Genomic DNA, 19823 nt, shown 5'->3' on the forward strand with positions numbered 1-19823 from the left:
TGGGCGCTGATGCAACAACAACCAATCAGCTACTAGGTGTCACGTCACAGACAAGGGAAAATGGTGCGAGGACTCATTTGCATAAGAAGGGATAATTTATTAACAAAATAAAACATAAATACAAAACAAACACCCACGAGGGGGCAAAACACATAATAGAACATAAACTAAAACTCAAAACATACCAACAGAAATCACTGGGGGAACGGAAGACGTATACATGAAACAAGGATCCAACACAGACTGACAAACACAAGGAGCTTATAAGGGGAAGAAATCAAGAGGGAACATGTTGGAGAAATCAACACTAATCAGATAACAAGGGGGAGGGATCAGACAATGACAGGAGCACATGCTAGACATGACAAAACCCACATGTGCACACAAGACAGGACAGGCATGTGACACTAGGTACCAAATGAGTTAGACCTATATCAGCCTGCACCATATAGAGTTTAATGCCAGAACTAGGTATTTGTTTTGGCATGTGTACTAAAGTGTTTGTCTACAGTTTGAACAATGACTAAATGCACATAGCTTATTCATCAAAACTGAGTTAATTCTCAGTGAAACTGTCAAACTCTTTACAACTTCTGTCAGACATGTTATATTTCATAAATATTTATGACATGGAATATTTGGGAAATTGCAACAAACACACATACACCCCATAAACATATTTAACAGTGTGATTTTTTGGAATTTAGGATTAGGATGCATGCAAGAGATTTACTTCTTGATAAATAAAAGAAAATATTGAGCATTCTCGAACCTGAACAGGGTCTGGACATTAACAATGGTTTTTGTATCAGCCATATAGTCTTCCTTAGCGCTCATGGTGCTCTCCCGATCAACAACCACCATATTGGCAGCAAATGACACACCACAACGCAACAGGTCATCCAGGCTGTAAGAGATACACAGATAGACAGACACAGAGAATATAGAATAAAATGTCAAAATATTTGTCTTCACCACAGACTTAATTTCAAGCATTTAACCAAAAATCTGTTTTAAAAACAACAACAACAAAAAAACTATTGACCTTAGGGTGAAATCATTAGTTCAAAATGTTTAATTTGTTTCCAGGTTTTTATACTTGCAGCACTCTATTCTCAAATGTGTCTTGAGCTAATTCAGTGTTTTTAATGTTATCTATGTGTTATTTAATGTGTACAGCAGTGGGCTTATCTCCTTCCTGTCCTCAATTGATTTGTGGGCAGGATACAAACAAACATTATACTGTTCCATGTTTCATAATAATGTATCTTGCCTGTCGATTGATCCATGCAAGTAATAGATCATTGGGAAATAGCAGACAGTCTCAAGAAATTCTGCATCTGGCCTAAAAGATAAGACAGTCCACACAGAAACACAACATTATGCAGACATCTCTTATTACAAAGACAGGAGATGTGCAAGTCATCATAACTATAAGAGATTGGCAACTAAAGGGTTAATAAAGCTCAATGAACAACGTAAAAGAGAGTGATGTGTAAAAAAAGGATTTTTACTTATTTTCCAAGAGCAGCACGATGGGCCACAGTTCATTCTGTGGTCTGTATGAGGCTCGTAACGGGAGGATGAAGTTGTACAGGCTATTTCCTGCTGTCTCAGCAGACACAATGATGAGCTTATTCTTCAAACCGTAGGCTTTGACATCTTCCTCGTCTTTGTGATTGCAGGTCTTAGACAAAAACTGACATCACATCACAAAAAGATGATTAAGCAATGAAATATTCCATTTCAACATTAAACAAGTGATACTTAAAGCATATTCATTAAAAACACACTAAAGAAACAAGATATATATTATTGAAGTATCGTATGCTTACCAAGGCTGCATTTAATTAATAAAAAATACAATTAAAACATAACGGTTCTCTATTTGAATATATATTTAAAATGTAATGTATTCCTGTGATGGCAAAGCTGAATTTACAGCACCATTTCACCAGTTTTTAGTGTAACACGATTCTTCAGAAATCATTCTAATATGCTGATTTGCTGGTCAAGTTTTTTATTATTATTATTATTATTATTATTATCAATGTTGACAAGTTTTATTTTTATTTTTGCTCTAACATTTGTTCTTGATTTTTTTTTTTTTTATGAATAGAAAGTTCAAAAGAACTGCATTTTTATTTGAAATATAAATCTTGTGTGACATTATAAAAGTAATCACTGTCACTTTTGATCAATTTAATGAATCCTTGCTGAATAAAACTATTTAATTCTTTAAAAAAAGAAGAAAAAAGTAATTCCCCAAACTTTTGAACCTTATATTTCTGAAACATCATTTTAGACAATTAAGGGGTCAGCACGGGCACCCTGACTGGTCTGTGGCTATGCAGCCCCATACGTAACAAACTATGATGCAAGGTGTATTCTGACACCTTTATATCAGAACCAGCAATAACTTATTGAGGAATTTGAGCTACAGTAACTTATCTGTTTTATCTGACCAGCCAGCCTTCATTCCCCACGTGCAACAATGAGCCTTGGTCGCCCATGACCCTGTTGCCAGTATATCAATGTTCCTTCCTTGGACCACTTTTGACAGATACTGACCATTGCAGACCGGGAACACCGCACGAGCTGCGGTCGTCTAGTCATCACAATTTGGCCCTTGTCAAGCATGCTCAAATCCTTACGCTTGCCCATTTTTCCTGCTTCTAACACTTCAACTTTGAGGACAAAATGTTCACTTGCTGCCTAATATATCCCACCCACTAACAGGTGTCGTGATGAAAAGATATTTGTGTTATTCACTTCACCTTCACCTATCATAATGTTATGCCTGATTGGTACAGTAAACTGTTCATATTATTGCCTATCAAAATGTAATCAAGACTTGTATTACCTTTTCCAGCTGCATACAACATTTGGGCATTTTATTTTTCCGCAGATGGCAAAGTATCAGTGAGCTTCCGATGTAGGGTAAATTGGGGGGATATCCCTTAATGTAACTACAAAAAAAAAGAAAAGAGTAGGTACCTTGACTTTTAAAAACAATGTCTTAAAAACAACTTTCATGAACAGATGATTTTCTCTCTCAGGTAAAGAACAAATTACCCGTAGCTGCATTTATCTTCACTGAAGGGCTGACATGGACTCTTTGACTGATCACTGAGCAGATTGCCAGTGATTTGAAAGGAAGGTGAATCAGGCACTTCTAGAACAGGAACCATGTTTGCTCTTCTAGGCTCAGATATATTTGTTTCAGTTGAGAGAGATGGACCTAAACTGGATGGAATGCTTGTTTCCTGCACATCTATGGCCACGGTACCTTTAGGAAATTCAAACAAAAACCTTCAGACAAAAATAACATTACAGTATCTTTATCATCCACATGTTTTTACAGAGGGGAAGGTTATGGTGCTTTTTGGTCATTTTGTAAGTTTACACAGCCAGTCCCCATTCATTTTCATAATATGGAAAAGAGGAAGGAAAATACACTTCAAACATTCAACTTTGTGTTTTATGGAAGAAAAAAAAAATTTTTTATGGTGAACTTTTAAAAAAAATAGTACATAGTATATACTTATCTGTTCAAATGTTATAGTAAAGTTTTGTAAATGAGTATAGTAAAATTCTAGTAACTTTAAAATAAGGATCTATTGGGTTGGGTTAATGCATTAAATAACATTAATTAATAATGAGCAATACATTTGTTACAGTATTCATTTGTTGTGGTTAATGTTAGTTACAACTGTTCATTGTTAGTTCAGTTTAGCTCAGGTCCATGTTCCCTTTCAATAGGGAACTCGCGCTGCATCAGCTGACGCTACGGGGAACGCCTTCAGCGTGACAGGTGTCTGAAATACTATAGAATCACGGCAATCATATTGAACAGCGACAGCCTATGATGTCATCAAGGTGCAACCAGGAAGTATATAAGGGCCCCTTGCAAACATGACACCGGCTTTTTCGTCTACAGGGACTGTTTTGTCTGAATGCTTCAAGTCAAAAGGTTTTCTGCCTGGGATTGAGAGCGTGCACAGGCAAGCGCTTATAGAGTTGTTTGTTTCTGTGTTACGGGAGCATTTGATCAGTATGAGATCGCTCTGCTCTCGTCTGACTTTCTTCCTGAGGGAAGAGGATTTTTGCTTCTGAGACTGGTGATGTGGTCCCGCTCACGCCGAGGCTGAGCGGGAACGCACGTCATGGTTTCCTCGGATGGGGCTCGCCAATCGTCACAAGAGGGCGGTTCCCTCTGGCGATCTGGCGGCTGACGAGACCTATCAGAAATGCTCTAAGGGATGGCTAGGCAGAAGATAGACTGGTTCGCAACCATCCTGACCGTGTATGCGGAGCCGATGAATGTTATGGAGCGCACTGTTAGCAGGCTGGGGCTGCCATGTGGGCGCGTTAGAGGGGAGATCGCTCGTATTAGACTTAACGATCGATTTCTCCCCGGCCATAAAATCATTGGCTCAGTTGAGCTTTCCATTCCTTCCTGATCTCCTTACTGAGATCGGGAGGGCATGGAAGAACCCATATCCAGTGTGTAAATGCACTGACATTAGCGGGTTGTGAATGCTGATGTTTGGAGGATGAGTGAATTTGGGTATGTTTTCTCACCATTGGTTGTTGTTAAGAGTAATCTCCAGTCCGGGTAGGCCACTGAGAGCTCCAACCCTGCCATCTGAGCTTTTCAACGATAAGGTTTCATTAGATGGCAGGGCATACATGGCAGCTGGTCAGCCTGGTGCTACTTTATACACATTGTCGGTGTTACAAGTATACTGGGAGGATCTGCTGAGGGATCTCAATCAGGGAAAAAAAAAAAAAAACCTGATGCAGTGCGGCGGACATGCGGCACACCAGCGATAGCAGGGCCTGAGGGCCAGCATTGTGAAAGCGTGTGCGGTGGTGTCTGAGGACCCGCACACTGCTGAGATCCGGGTCCCAGGCAGGCGGGAGGCATCACGTTCATAGACCAGTGACGGGGCCTGAGGGCCAACATCACCTCTCGTGCGCACGTAGTTGAGGGCTGGGTGCAAAGAGGCGGACTCCCAGAGAAGAGGAAAGGTGTATCAAAACACGGTAGGTGTGGATGAAATGGTCTTCCCCTGGTGGGTGAGTTAAGAATTACAACTGACTTTTACTCCTCTTCTTCAGCATCTTCCCAGGCACTTCTTGCATTTGGCCTGTGGTGGGGCCGTGAAGGGATGATACTCTAGGTCCCGTCTGGCTGGTATGTGAGAAGCGCCCCCCTAAGGTTTGATGCGCAAAAGCATGCATGTTACATGGAAGCGATGAGGCACCGGAGGAGAGCGAGTGAGTCCCCTTTGTAGGTAAAACATTCTTTCTTTCCCTTATGTTTGGACTCTATGCTTCCCTGAGGGGTTTTGTGGGATGATGAATGTGTGAAACAAGTTTCTACAGAGAGGATTGGGCCTGTAGTTCCCTAGTGGGGTGGCTAGAGCGATGTTTGTGATAAACACTGTGTGTTTATGTTAGGCTGTATGCTTCGCTAGTGGAGTGGAGTGGAGTGCAGCACTATGGTGTGTTGAAGGCAGTTGGATATAGATATATGAGTAGTTGAGGCCACCGCTCAGGAGGGCGCTGCATCTAATTGGCCAACACCCCCCCCCCTTTTCTCTGTGTTTGGGGGCTGTTATTAATGCAGAGTGGTGTGTAGAAGAATGGATTACGACTTTGCCAGTGGTCGTGGGAGGGGGTAGGCGTCTCTTCGCTTGTGCGCAGTTAGGCTAGCTTTGCTAACCCCGTCCCCTAGAGCTTATTGTGGCCACCACATTTGGGCGGCCCCTGGCCTTATCCTGGGAGGGACGGCCGGTTAGTAGTATGTGTTAAATGCTTCACTTCTTGCTCTGTGCCTTTTGCTCCACCTTTCTAGGGCTCGGGTCGAGCTGTACTTCACAACCATCTGCTTCGCATGTGTTGGTCGGATGCTCCCGTGGAGCCGAAACACTGCCATGGCTGAAGCCCTTGCACGGACGACGGGCCGCTGGATGAACAGACGGCCGCCCTGGAGGCAGGTGACGTAAGTTGTACTCCCCTCATTTTAGAGGGTTCAAGGCGTTTTTGCTGAGTGCACTGCTGTTGGCAATGTGTTTTTAGGTCCATGGCGGGTTTGCGGTGAGACGCCAGCCGAGGCAGTCCGGGCAGTTAACTCCAGTACAGGTGGTAGGCCTCAGTAGGCCTCCCTGCGAGTGAGTTCCGATGTTGGGGCCCATGCGAGCCGGGGAGGGTTCTCCCCAATGATGTCGGTTGCAGCAGAAACCTCTGCAAAAGCAGGCCCCTTATGGCCTCCCTGGGGATGAGTCCGCAGGTGGTTACTGGATGTCCAGTTCCTCATCAGCCAGCAGACAAGCCACTGTCAGCCCTGGGTCGCAGCGGCCCTGAACGAGTTCCCAGTCTCCAGCTACCCGATAGTTTTATGTCGACTGCCCCTTGAGTGCCTGCCGGAGGTGAGCAGGCCTCTTCTGGCCTCCTCCGAGGGGGTGTGCTTGGGCATCAGTCACTGGACGACTAGCACAAGCTGCTAGTAGGCAGTTCCATATGACAGTGAGCATGGTTGCTAGTAAGGGCAGCCAGCATGTTCTGCTATCAGGTGGTAGGCCTCAGCAGGCCTCCCTGAGTTCGTTCCCCAGCCCCAGTGCCGGCTACTAGTAGCTGGAAAGTAGTAAGCCCTGCAGGGTTTCCTGGTGGGATTTGCCATTGGGTAGCACCGTCTGTCACCGGGCCTCTAACAGTGGGCTGCTGTTCAGCAATAGACCTCTCCAGGCTGCCCTAAAGACTCTCTACTATGCGGGAGGCCTCAAACAGGCCTCCCTGTAGGCGAGCTCCGGGAACACAGTAACGTCCGAGTTTGCATGTCCAGCTAGCAGGTAGCAGGCCTCTCCAGGTCTTTCTGAGGGTGAGCCCCCCAGTTCCGATGCTCGGTTGGCCGGTGTAATGTGCTGTCAGGTGGTAGGCCCCTCTGGGCCTCCCTGAGAAGGGATTTCTGGATCCGGTCTCGGTGACAAGCTAGCCGCTAGCAGGCCTTGCTGCCTGTAGTAGGCCTCGCTAGGCCTCCCTGAGGGTGAACTCTACTGTTTGGACCCTTCCGCAGCTAGCATAGGTGGCTTCTGGTGTTGATGGCCTCATGGGCCTCCCTGAGGGGACCAGATAAGCAACTTACCTGTGGCCTTTAATAGCTAGCCTCAACGGTGCCAGGTAGAGGCTCCTTCGGGCCTCCCTGGGGGAAACGAGATCCTAGGAAGGGAACACATAACTGGCTTTATGCTGACAACAAGCGGTTGCCCACTATCGGGTCCCGGCCTTAGCCGGCAGTACCCGAGGGCGGGCTCATGCCCTAGCACGATGAGACACCGTTCCTGCTGCGTGGTCCCTTCAGGACAGGGACCTGCCAGCCTACAGCATGGTTTACCTACCATGCAGGCTTAAGAGCTTCCCTCAGCGAGGGTCGTCTGCAAGCTTACGGCCGCCTGAGCCTGATCAGACGGTCACGCCCTTTTAAGGGCCTCCAAGTTAGATCAGCCCGTAGGCCTGTCTGGCCTCCTAAGCACCCCTGTAATATATGTGTTCAGTAGATCCTAGGATTGAGCAGAAGAAACTCCTCTCACTGGCAAGGGTTAGAAAGCACTAGGCTGAGTACTGCTCTCCAGGATTCCCGTCTCCGAGTTCCGGTTTGAGGAGGACACTGCAGGTTTGCAGTCCCTCAGTCTGGATGCTAATGAGTAAGCAAAGGTCCGGAGGCTCTGTTTCCAAACAGACAGGGTTGGCCAGGCCGAGGTGTCCCACATAAGTGATGTCAGGTCAGGCCTCCCTTTTGGCATCCAGTGAAGGAGTTCCCGAATAGTGACTGGCTGGGGTGCCCTCGGGCCCCCTAGCCACATTCCCTTAAAGGGACCCCTTCTGTTGAAGTAGTTGGTCCCAGGCCTTTTAGCAGCCAAGGGTAAGAGACCTCAGGTGATTGATAAGGTCCGCTCTTAGGCATATATCTTGGGCTATAACTGTAGGGAATGCTGTCACTGACAGCCTAGTGTGACCAGAGGGGGAGTGGTTCAGGCATTTCAATTTAATTTGCTTGTCCTGACAGTTGTCACTGCAAGTGGGCATGCACATCCCTCAGCATGGCAGCATTGGTATATCGTTCCCCGTAGCGTCAGCTGACACAGCACGAGTTCCCTTTCGAAAGGCAACGTCTCTGGTTACGACTGTAACCTTAGTTCCCTGAGAACAGGGAACGAGACGCTGTGTCATGGTGCCATGCCTCTGTGCCTGCCTGCCAAACAGTCCCTTCAGACGAAGAAGCTGATGTCATGTTTGCAAGGCGCCCTTATATACTTCCTGGTCGCACCTTGATGACATTATAGGTTGTCGCCGGTCAATAGGATTGCTGTGATTCGATAGTATTTCAGAAACCTGTCACGCTGAAGGCGTTCCCCGTAGCGTCAGCTGATGCAGTGTATCGTTCCCTGTTCTCAAGGAACTAAGGTTACAGTCGTAACCAGAGAAGTTTTTGTAATGTCCTAGTAAAAATTAACAAACTAAGATTAATAAATGCTTTAAAAGGTATTTTTCATTGTTAGCTCATGTTAACTAATGTTAAAAAATGGAACCTTACTCTAAAGAGTTACCAAAATCATTTGATTGTTTAAATTATCATGATATTCATTTGTCTGACCCATGCTAGAAATGGCACTGCTTGTTGGGGGTTGAGTCATGGGGCCGTTTTTACACGCTTTCTGGTTCTTGAAGCAGTTCTCCTCCTTGGTGAGACTGATATAGAAACACACGTCCATGGATTTCATGATGTGCTGAGGACCAGGGTTCAGCAGGATACTTTTAGTGTCCTCTGGGCGCACTCCAAAAAGACAAATGCCATACCTAGAAATGTGAGCGATATTTAGACAAATTATATTTCTTAATAATATGACTTGAATCGAATAAATTGAAGATTGAGAAGAGAGAAATGGCCATTTTTGTGGAATCAAATGTAATTCTCTCTGTCCTATGATATGTATTGGATTTCTCAAATGCTGTATGTTTATTCAACATACTTACTTATTATATGCATTAAAGGAGGCATAAGGGAAGCTCTTTCCCTCATAGTCAGAAAAGAAGATGCTTTCTTTCAGAATAATGTTGTACACTTCATTTCCTGAGCATTTTCCATAAATTCTGTGCCAGTCCTCAGGAGAGTGTTGACCTTCTCTGCAGAGTTACATACATCATATCATGTCATATTATGTCATATATCATATCATATCAATCATCATATATCATATCATATCATATCATATATCAATCATATCATATAATATATCATATATAATTATGATTTTGTGTTCGAAAACAAGGGAGTGATTAAATAATCTATTTTAGGATTAATTACCCTTAAAAGTCACCATGAAATCAAAATGGCCAGTTCTTGTTTTTTTTAATGCAATATTGTGATAATTACTATAAATGATTTTTTAATGCACCTTATAATCTTTTAATATTAATTTGCTCTCTTGCCCTCTAATCTTTAATCACTGTCACATGACATCACAGCCATAGCAAACCACAACCATCCAACAATAGGCTATAAACAATTTGAGATGGACAAAATTTGGACAAAATTAAAATGTTTTCTTGTTTGAGAAGTCGTTTCACTCAGATATACTTCACAATATGGAAGGAAAGACTATTGCAACTTCGTTTCATGCTGACTTTAAGGGTTTTTGACATGATTTCAGGCTGGTGTACCCACAGGCCTTGTGAGGTGTGCACCAGCAGGGTGATGAAGGTGGACGTGGCAGGACAGATGCAGTTCAGGGCCAGCATGGCACATTTAAACTCTTCCTCACAAACAATATGATCTAAAGAGGAACATTATATTACAATGTGTTAGAAAATAATGCAATGACTTCTCCTGTTAATCCTGTGCATTCATTCAAATGAAATGTACTGGAATAAATTAACTGAGACAGATTAAACAATACCTGCAAATTTCACATGGAATTTGTTTTCTGGTTTGAGAATCTGAACAAAAAGAGTACAGTTTGGAGCAAAGTCCTTCACTGCCCAAGCCCTCAGAATGGTCTGATAATCCTGAAAATAAATAAATACATCATTTAATTATTAATGGTAGAATATTCATAGTAATTACATAAATAAAGTTCTGCAAAATATATATTATACTGTATGCCCCATCCCTTCAGAGATAACAACTTCAGCTCTGCGCCCCACATTTGGGTCAAAATTAGCATATGTCATAATTATTCTAAATATGCTGCAGAGCTGAAGTGGCAATGCTTTACATCATTTAATAATAATTATTCACGTTAGTGAATAAACTAATTGTTACTTAACAATTATTCACAAGAATACATACTGCTGCATTGCGATCAGCCTCACAGCGACAGGTCAGAAGGAAACAAGCCTCAGCATGATCCAGCCTGCATAGAAATACATTTTTTTAAAAAAATAAAATCTTCTTACACTGTTGACATTTTATTAAACTGCTATCTGTAAAAAAAAAAAAAAAAAAAAACATATTTAAAATTTGTATTGCTCAGTATTTGCTTTTCCTACAAGCTCAGAAGACTATCTCTCATTTTGGTATCAATAGCATTTCTGATGTTTCTCCTAAAATCATTTAGGAAATATACAAGTAGACAAAAATATTTCAGAGACAAAGAGTTGAATGTGGTAGAAGAAACATAACATCTCTTTGTTGTGTTCCTGCAATCTCTTTCAAAACCAGAGTCTTTAGATAAAGAGAGGAATATAAGTACAGTGGGTGATTTTGTCAAGTTCTCTTCTGAAACTTTGAAGAAAAATATGAGACCTTTGAATATTAGTCTTTAGTTTAGGAAAAAAGACTCTGCGTATCTTATATTTGTCTTCTCCTAAGTTTCAGAAGAGATCACACACTGTGCTTATAATCTCTTTACTTAGAGACTCTAGATCACTCACATTAGTCTCCTCTAAAGTTTAGATGATACCTCAACATTACTGTGTGCAGATTTGTCTCCTTAGGAAAATACTCTCATATACACTCATATCAAGTACTGGTGGTCTCACGACTCCAGTTTCTCTAGCTGAGAAAACAAAATCTGAACATAGTGTGTGATGTTGAGAAATTTTGGAAGAGACAAATAAGCGATCCAGTTACTTTAGCTAAAAAGAAATATATGAGCAGTGTGTGATGTTGCTAAAATCTCTTCTAAGCTTAGAGGATGTGAGACCACTAGTGTCTCCAGGTTAAGAAAAAAAAATAGCACAGTGTGTGTTGTTGTTGAGGTCTCTTCTGAATCTTTGGAGGAGACACATATGAGACCCCCAGAGTCTAGCTTAGGAAAAAAAGTCTGAGCATGGTGTGTGATTTTACTGTGATCTCTTCTGAGTCTAGGAGACAAATGTGGAAGTGTTAGAAGCAAAAAACAAAAGTCAAGCAAAAGTCTCCATTTGATGTTAAAATAACCTCATTTCTATTTAATGTAGTTATATGCTTTGACAGATTTAGATTGATGTTAGACATAACAACAAAGACCACATTTTATACTAAGTACGTTTCTTTACGTACTGTCACATGCAGGCACAGGAAGATGAAGGAAATAGGGATATCCAATTGCAGAAATCAAACTTTTCAGGCTTTCAGGACAGAGGTGGAGCTGAGTGCTCGGCAGACCACGGTGGAGCCGGAGGGAGTGAACAAACTAACATGCAATATGTGTTTTATTAGCCTAGAAATCTAGACGCACCCTAGAGGCAGCAAATCGAATTATTTATTATTTATTATTATTTTATTGTTTATTTTTACAGGGACAATGCACAATTAATAGTAATTGCACCAGAGTAAGCTAATAGCTAATTTACATCTGCTGTCCCTGGGCAGGTAAACAAATAAAACAGCATACACACATACAACATCACAATAACCTAAATATCCATGATGTAATTTATAAAACAAGGAATTTACAAACAGTCATTAATGGTTGTAAATTTGTTCTAATAGTAGCCATTGCTTAAGCTTAATTTTAAAAATGGTGAAGCTGCCGATACTTCTGATGTTTGTGGGTAAGGAATTCCATATCCTCACTGCTCTAAATGAAAAAGCTTTTTGCTAAACTGTGGTACCAAAAGCATTTTTCTAAACTGTGGTACCAAATCTCCCCTCACAGAAGCTCTAGTCCTTACGGCGCTACTGTTATGAGCCAGCCATCCCCTAAGAGGAAGAGGAGCAAGATTATGGATAATTCTATACATCAGGCATACATCAGTGTAAAATACAGTTATTAAAATGTAAAAAATTAAACTATCTCAATATGGTACAATGATGATAATCCCTTGGTTTTTTTTGGTCTAGTACTTTCAAAATTTGTTTATGAAGAGAGTACACAGGCTTAAAGGGTTAGTTCACCCAAAAATGAAATTTCTTTCATTAATGACTCCCCAATGTCGTTCCACGGAACAGTCGTTCCCTCTGTTCATCCTCGGAACACAGTTTAAGATATTACACTTCCGCATTTGTTTTCAAACCTCAAATAAAGAATCAAACTGTCACGAATCAGCAGACTGATTCATTATTCATATTGCCAATGTCACGAGATTTCAGCAGTTTGTCTGTTTTGACACGCGATTCGAATCTTGAATCATGACCGTTTGATTCTTTATGCGAGGAACACAAAAGAGAAGACAATGCTGAATAAAATCGTTTTTTTGTTGTCATTTTTGGACCAAATTGTATTGTCAACGCTTCAAAAGATTCTAACTAACCAACTGATGTCACATATGGACTACTTTGATGATGTTTTCATTATCTTCTGGACGTGGACAGCAAGTGGGCATACACTTACATTCAAAGGACAGAAAGGCCTCGGGCTAAATCTAAAATATCTTAAACTGTGTTCCGAGGATGAACAGAGGTCTTACAGTTGTGTGGAACGACATTGGGGTGAGTCATTAATGAAAGAAATTTCATTTTTGGGTGAACTAACCCTTTAAGTGTAGTCGCACCTGCCTGTGACCGAGTTGTTACACAGTACGACAAATGAGGGAGAATCAAACTATGAACAAAAAGTAATGCAGCTGATTGAGTCAGCTGGTGCCTGATACTTTTTAAATTATTTAAATGAAATTTAGCATTATTTATAACTCTTCTTAATTGCTTTTTGAAAAACAGGTGTTGGTCAATTATTATTCCTAAATATTTGACATGTGTCACTGATTTGATTGCTTCACCATTTAAACACAATATCTGGATTTACCGTATTGTGTTTTCATACTGTAAAATACATGCTAACTGTCTTGCTTTCATTAAGAGACAGGCAAGATTTATTTAGCCAGTCTGAGACTTTTGTCATTGCACATGTCAGTTTGCTTGCAGCCAGTTCTTTAGTTTTTGCATGAGTAAAAAGCACAGCCGCGAGTGTCGTCTAGTAACTCTCAATACACTTCTGAGATGTAAAAACCAAACTCTGTGGTCGGGCCAATCACATTGTGTATAGAGTAGGTGGGCGAGGCTTAACATAATAACAGCAGAGTTGCACTTGCGTGCTACTAGTACAAACAGAAGCTGGATAACGGCGGTCTTTTAAATCAGCTTTGACCGCGACTCTGGAAGACTTCCCTTGTGAAAAAGAAGTGTGCTTAATTGTATTGAAAGTGTATTTTTTGTGCACTTAATATATTTAAAGTATATTTTTTTAAAACTGCACTTGTAGATAATATGATATAATTAAAATTAAGTGCCACTTAAGTGTACTTAAAGAGAATACACTTTAATGACAATATTTCTAAACACACTTAAGTACACTTTTTTAAAATTCACTTTGTAATAATATCGAATTAATTTGTATTTTAAAAAGTACACTTTCATGACAATATTTATAAACACACTTTAGTGTACTTATAATAAGTGTACTTTGTAATAATATCTAATTAATTTGTACTTTAACAAAGTACACTTTCATGACGATATTTATAAACGCACTTTAGTGCACTTTTAATAAGTGCACTTTAAAATAATATCTAATTAATTTGTACTTTAAAAAGTACACTTTCATGACAATATTTATAAACACACTTTAGTACACTTATAATAAGTGCACTTTGTAATAATATCTAATTAATTTGTACTTTAAAAAGTACGCTTTCATGACAATATTTATAAACACACTTTAGTACACTTAGAATAAGTGCACTTTGTAATAATATATAATTAATTTGTACTTTAAAAAAGTACACTTTCATGACAATATTTATAAACACACTTTAGTGCACTTATAATAAGTGCACTTTATAATAATATCTAATTAATTTGTACTTTAAAAAAGTACACTTTCATGACAATATTTATAAACACACTTTAGTGCACTTTTAATAAGTGCACTTTGTAATAATATCTAGTTAATTTTCACTTAAAGAAAGTACACTTGTATGGCAATATTTATAAACACACTTAAGTGCACTTTTTAAAAATGCACCTTGTAATAATGTCTACACCTAAATTTACTTAAACCATTTTAATTATGAGTTTGTTTCATAAAGTGCACTTATTTTACTAATGACAAAGCACATGGAAAATAAATGATTTTTTTTAAAAAATGAGTTGTCCAAATGTACATTGGTTAATTTATTTTTCTTCAAAATTTCACACGCTTACACTCCAGTACAACATACTGTTGAAATGTTATAACTAGCTCCTGTGAACTCAACTACAAGTGTCAGTTTTCTACATAATTTGACATTGTCAATCTTTATGAGAGGAGTTGTCTAATGTACTGTAGGCTACTTTACATCTGTGTAGAACCTACTTTCAATATTATGTTGTTGTATGGCGATTAAACACACATTTAATTGCATTAATTGCAAGAAAAAGTTGAACAAATCTAAACCAAATTAATTTGCATTAAAATTCAGTTAAAATAGGCTACATTTCATTTTAATCAGACTCACTGTAAACATGATTGACTTTTAGTTAGGTGAATGAGTCAAGTTCTCTGAAATACAGTCCAACTACACAGTGTGTTAGAACAACCTGAACAGAAATGGATAATTAATACGTCATTTATAATCAACATTTAATGCACGAAATATCTTATTTTATATTTATACTTAATATTTCAATGCGCATGCGCCAAACATACTACGTCATGATTTTGAAAAATGCGCGTCTGCCATGATTGCGTCATCGCGATGCGTAATGAAGCTGAAGGACAACAGACAACAGAGGAGCAAACCGTTTGGATCATTACAGATGAGACGTTATATGCTACAAATAACGATTCAAGTAAGTATATCTTGATATAAGCTCTCTTGATTTTACATTTTCACCGTAACATGGTACCTCTCTATTACGGTGTAGTTATTTATAGTTTAATCGCAGATAGGGGACTCGGGAGGTGAATTAATCATGTTTCCTATCATGTATCTAAGATTGCATTATAATTATTTCTTAAATCGGAATATGATCGCCGGTGTGGGCATGTTCAATGAATCTGCCTGCTGTAAATACAATATTTTAATCGAACTCCTACTTTTTAAATGGACAGAAGACATTTAACGTTATATACATTTATTCCATATATTAACTTATAACAACCAGTAATGAAATAATGATTTTAATATGTTCTTTTCTTTTTGCATTTGGAGAGTAAGATGTTAAAGTACTATTTGTGTTTTTAATATTTTGTGCTTATCTTATTTTATTTTTTATTTTGTTGGATCAATACAGATGTGTTATTGGAGATCCAGTGCAAGCTGTGTGGAATTACAGAGCCATCTTGATGAGGTCAAGTTAATGTTAATTATGAATTTATGCCCAGCCATGACACTGATCACACAAGCTAAAACATTGCTATCAAGTCTTTCGCTTTTAAATGCTTTGTATCTTGTCCATTTGTAAGTAATACATTCCCACTTGTGCATTTACAGATCCCCTAATCATTGTATATTTTACAGGCCACACACCCAAAGGAATGGAGCCGCAGCATTGCTGTGCCAGGCGTGGTAAATACAAGAACATCCTTCATAGAGATGGTACGAGGTAAGCTGAAACTTGCAAGGCAAGATGAGGAAAAATGCAAGAATACTTTTCTCAATTTACATTGGTCTTGGGTTATTTATTTATCTATATTTAAGTTATGTTTAATTCCCTGTAAAGTAGGAATAAAAACCATTATTAAAATGTTCTCTATTTTTAAAGTCCAGTGTCAGTGAAGATGATGTGCTCAGTGGGATACGTGAAGGAACCTCTCCAATCATTCTACCCTGACGACTGAGGTAATTCATCACATAGGGGATGGTCAAAAGCTTACACACACCATGCAGAATAAACTGCTTCATCAGGGCAGTGCTAGATAAAAAAGAGACAACATGCTCATTTTTATGATTTCTTTTTTTTCTTATTTTTTTCATACAGATACTGCTGTGTGAATATAAACTTTGGAGCACAACTGTACATCTATCGTTTTAATTTAATTGAGCCAATTATAATAATGGATAGATCTGTTTTATAAACAAGTTTTTTCTTTGCGTTTTCTTTTTCTTTCCTCAAGGTATATATTTTTTTGCTTTCCTGCCTCTTTGGAACATGTCCATTCACATCTACTGTGGAGAGATGGTGCACCAGTTTCCTACTGATGGAGAGCTTCTCGGACATTGACATAAACAGCACTTTCCAAACAACTTGAAAATAGTTGGTGACAAACAATTTTGTGTGCCTTTGGAGTTCTTCAGTTTTTTTTTCTTTCTTTTTTTTTTCTTTTACTGTAATGCTGGAATAAGATTTTAGAATAAACCTTTTGGTCCTAATTTTGGTGCTAGTAAAGGTTTAAGAGCTTATAAGTTTAGTAACACTTTACAATAAGATCTAATTTGTTAACGTTATTTAATGTATTGACCAACATGATCTAACGGTGATTTCTTTTTATTTATTTATTTAATTTATTTTTTTACAGTGTTTATTAATAGTTGTTGACCTTGCTTAATAAATTATAGTTCAAAGCTAGTTAATTAAATTTATAGTCATTGTTCATGCAAGTTAAAAATGCATTAAATAATTAACATATACAACTTTTGATTTTAAGATTGCATTAATAATAGGGGTGTAACAGTACACAAAGCTGACAGTTCGGGGAGGAACACTAAATATAAAAATGCTATTTTTTTTTTTTTTATTGGTTTACTGAACAAATTGTAATTGTCCTAAACTAAAGGTTTCTTAAAGAATTAAAAATATAATATAAAAAATATCTCTACTAATTATTATTATTATTACCTTTATTTAACCAGGAGAAAAACTCACTGAGATTAAAATGTCCTGTCCTGGCCAAGATAGGCAGCTGTGTTTGCATGTACAGTTATACATAAAAAGTCACATAAAAAACATAAAACATACAACCAGTCAAAAACAATTACACACCATTAATTTACTCTCAAAATGATGAAGTAAAATTTTAAAATGACTAAATGTCACCAGATCTTTTAGCTTCAACTCAGTCTGGAGCAAATTCCAATCTGAGGCTGCGACATATTTGAAGGACGTTTTACCAAGCTTAACTCTAACAAAGGGCACACAAAGATTATAATTTGATTCAGAATGTAATATATAATTGCCTTGTTGTTTCTTGTTTAATCAAACGACAAAGAATGCTGTATAGTGTAGACTATATAGGGAGGCCTTACTTCCACTTGCATTGTATGCAAACGTGTAAACTTCTCATGCATTAACTTATAAATCTAATTATAGGTTAGATTTTTTTCAGGTTTTCAGGTTAAGTAGAATATGATGAATATATAGGCTAATATAATGCATACATTTAGTGAAAGAGTTCATCTCTCTCGTGTTTTATCGACGTCTTTCTGCTGTTGAAACACTGAACGATTACACAATGTGATACATTTTAGTAAGTTGTAATGTATCCTTAACATACCTTCTGGTGTTAATTCATGTTAATTCTTTGACTATGACAAGGTGATCACATTCACTCGTGCCGCAGTGCTGCTTGAACTGATGTCTTTACAGTGATCTGTCATGTCACATTAAAGAGCATCAATATGGCATCACTTGAATTTAATGATAAAATTGACAGAATACATATGTTCTTGTGTTTGTGTAAATAGTTTTTTGGGTTTTTCTTGGGCATCAAAAAAAAGTTTTTTTTGTATATTTGTTTTACAGATTGTTTTGTCAATAAATGTAGAGGATTTAAATTTGGATGTGTTTATTATACGAAATTGCAGCTGTATTATTTGAAAAATGTAATTATGAATGTATTTCATTATATTAGAGTGTACATGTAAATTACGTTAACGTATATTTTAGTTCATATTAATTGCTTGTTTTTAAGACGGTAGAATGGATGTCAGTACATTGAGTAGTGCACTTTAATTACAATTTTAATACACTAGAAGTGATTATGAAAGTACATATAAAGTTGTATTTAAGTACCACTTAAGTTGTTCCAAAAAATCACTCTTAATTGCAACTTATTGTATTTTATTTCAACTTAATATGTGATAAATTTGAAATTAATTACATATAATGTGTGTTAAGTACACCGAAAACATTGCATTTAATTCACACTTAAGTGTATATTTAGCTGACATTAAAGTATGTTTTAGTTCACATTAATTGCTTGTCAGTACATTGAGTAGTGCACTTTAATTACAATTTTAATACACTAGAAGCGATTATGAAAGTACATATAAAGTTGTATTTAAGTACCACTTAAGTTGTTCCAAAAAATCACTCTTAATTGCAACTTATTGTATTTTATTTCAACTTAATATGTGATAAATTTGAAATCAATTACATATAATGTGTGTTAAGTACACCGAAAACATTGCATTTAATTGCACAATTAAGTGTATTTAGTATAAGTATATTATCTGTGTAATAAGTACACTTTATAAAAGTACACTAAAGTGCACTTTTTTTTCACAAGGGTTGGAGTTAAGCTTTTCTCTGAGAAAAGAACAAAGAACGGTACTGAAATCATTCCATCCTGAAATCAAATCATAAAAAGGGAAGATGTGTTTGCCGAGCCGATACGGCGAAAGTTTCATCTGTCAACTAGCTCCACTTCACCTTCTATGTTGCTCTAGTTGGTTGTAGCGCTATCCAATTGCGTGCAGAGGGAGTTTGAAAGACAACCGTTTATCGTGCCCCTTGGATTGAGCCCTGTCAATGATGGGTAACACTTTGCGGTAAGGGTACATGAATTATCATGAATTCATGCATTAATTAATGCATGACTTACGCATGACTACATGCATTAATATCTCATGTATCATCAGGGACTAACAGGAATTCAAAGTCCTTCATTTATGACTTCATGGATGAACAACACCTTAATTAAAACATAAACTAAGGTGAGTAAATCATCATACATTATGGTTTATTACACATGATCATGATGTTTTCTATGTTAAAAATTGGTCTAATTCATGCATGTACGACTACTTTCGAAACCAGAATTAATTCATGTATGAATGTATTTATGTAATTTGTGTATATTTTACCTACTATGATGTAACGTTGTTGTTGTAGCATTTTAGAATGGCACCCAGGAAGACAAGCTGATTGCATAGACTTTCAAGCTATGGGATCCATTAAAATAAACAAATAAATAAAAATAAGACTACTTATATTTTAATTTTATTTATCGGGAGGAGCTCATTCAGACAATTGACCTAATTAATTTGCTTTACTCTAGTTGTGTAATGTAAGTGTGAACTTGTGAATTATTAAAGGAATATTTAAAAATCAACGTATATCAACCAGTATATAAATGAATATGATTAACCAAAGTTTTGTATTAATCATGATCTCTGAGTTTAGCATTTTGATGTCT

General features: G+C 38.0%; 1 protein-coding gene across 1 annotated transcript in view; it reads right to left on the reverse strand.

Moving 5' to 3' along the window:
• Positions 1-19823, reverse strand: part of kcnt2a (potassium channel, subfamily T, member 2a) — a 78563-nt gene that overhangs the window by 24643 nt on the left and 34097 nt on the right. Inside the window, exons 13-22 of the mRNA XM_067453142.1 lie at positions 10355-10418; positions 9963-10071; positions 9731-9839; positions 9040-9189; positions 8660-8862; positions 3076-3289; positions 2864-2969; positions 1515-1699; positions 1274-1345; positions 773-907 (exon numbers count right to left, since the gene is read on the reverse strand). Coding sequence (XP_067309243.1) covers positions 773-907; positions 1274-1345; positions 1515-1699; positions 2864-2969; positions 3076-3289; positions 8660-8862; positions 9040-9189; positions 9731-9839; positions 9963-10071; positions 10355-10418 — 1347 coding nt within the window. The remainder of the gene's footprint in view (positions 1-772; positions 908-1273; positions 1346-1514; positions 1700-2863; positions 2970-3075; positions 3290-8659; positions 8863-9039; positions 9190-9730; positions 9840-9962; positions 10072-10354; positions 10419-19823) is intronic.

The sequence above is a fragment of the Pseudorasbora parva genome, chromosome 9 (assembly GCF_024679245.1).
Source record: "Pseudorasbora parva isolate DD20220531a chromosome 9, ASM2467924v1, whole genome shotgun sequence".
Lineage (NCBI taxonomy): Eukaryota > Metazoa > Chordata > Actinopteri > Cypriniformes > Gobionidae > Pseudorasbora > Pseudorasbora parva.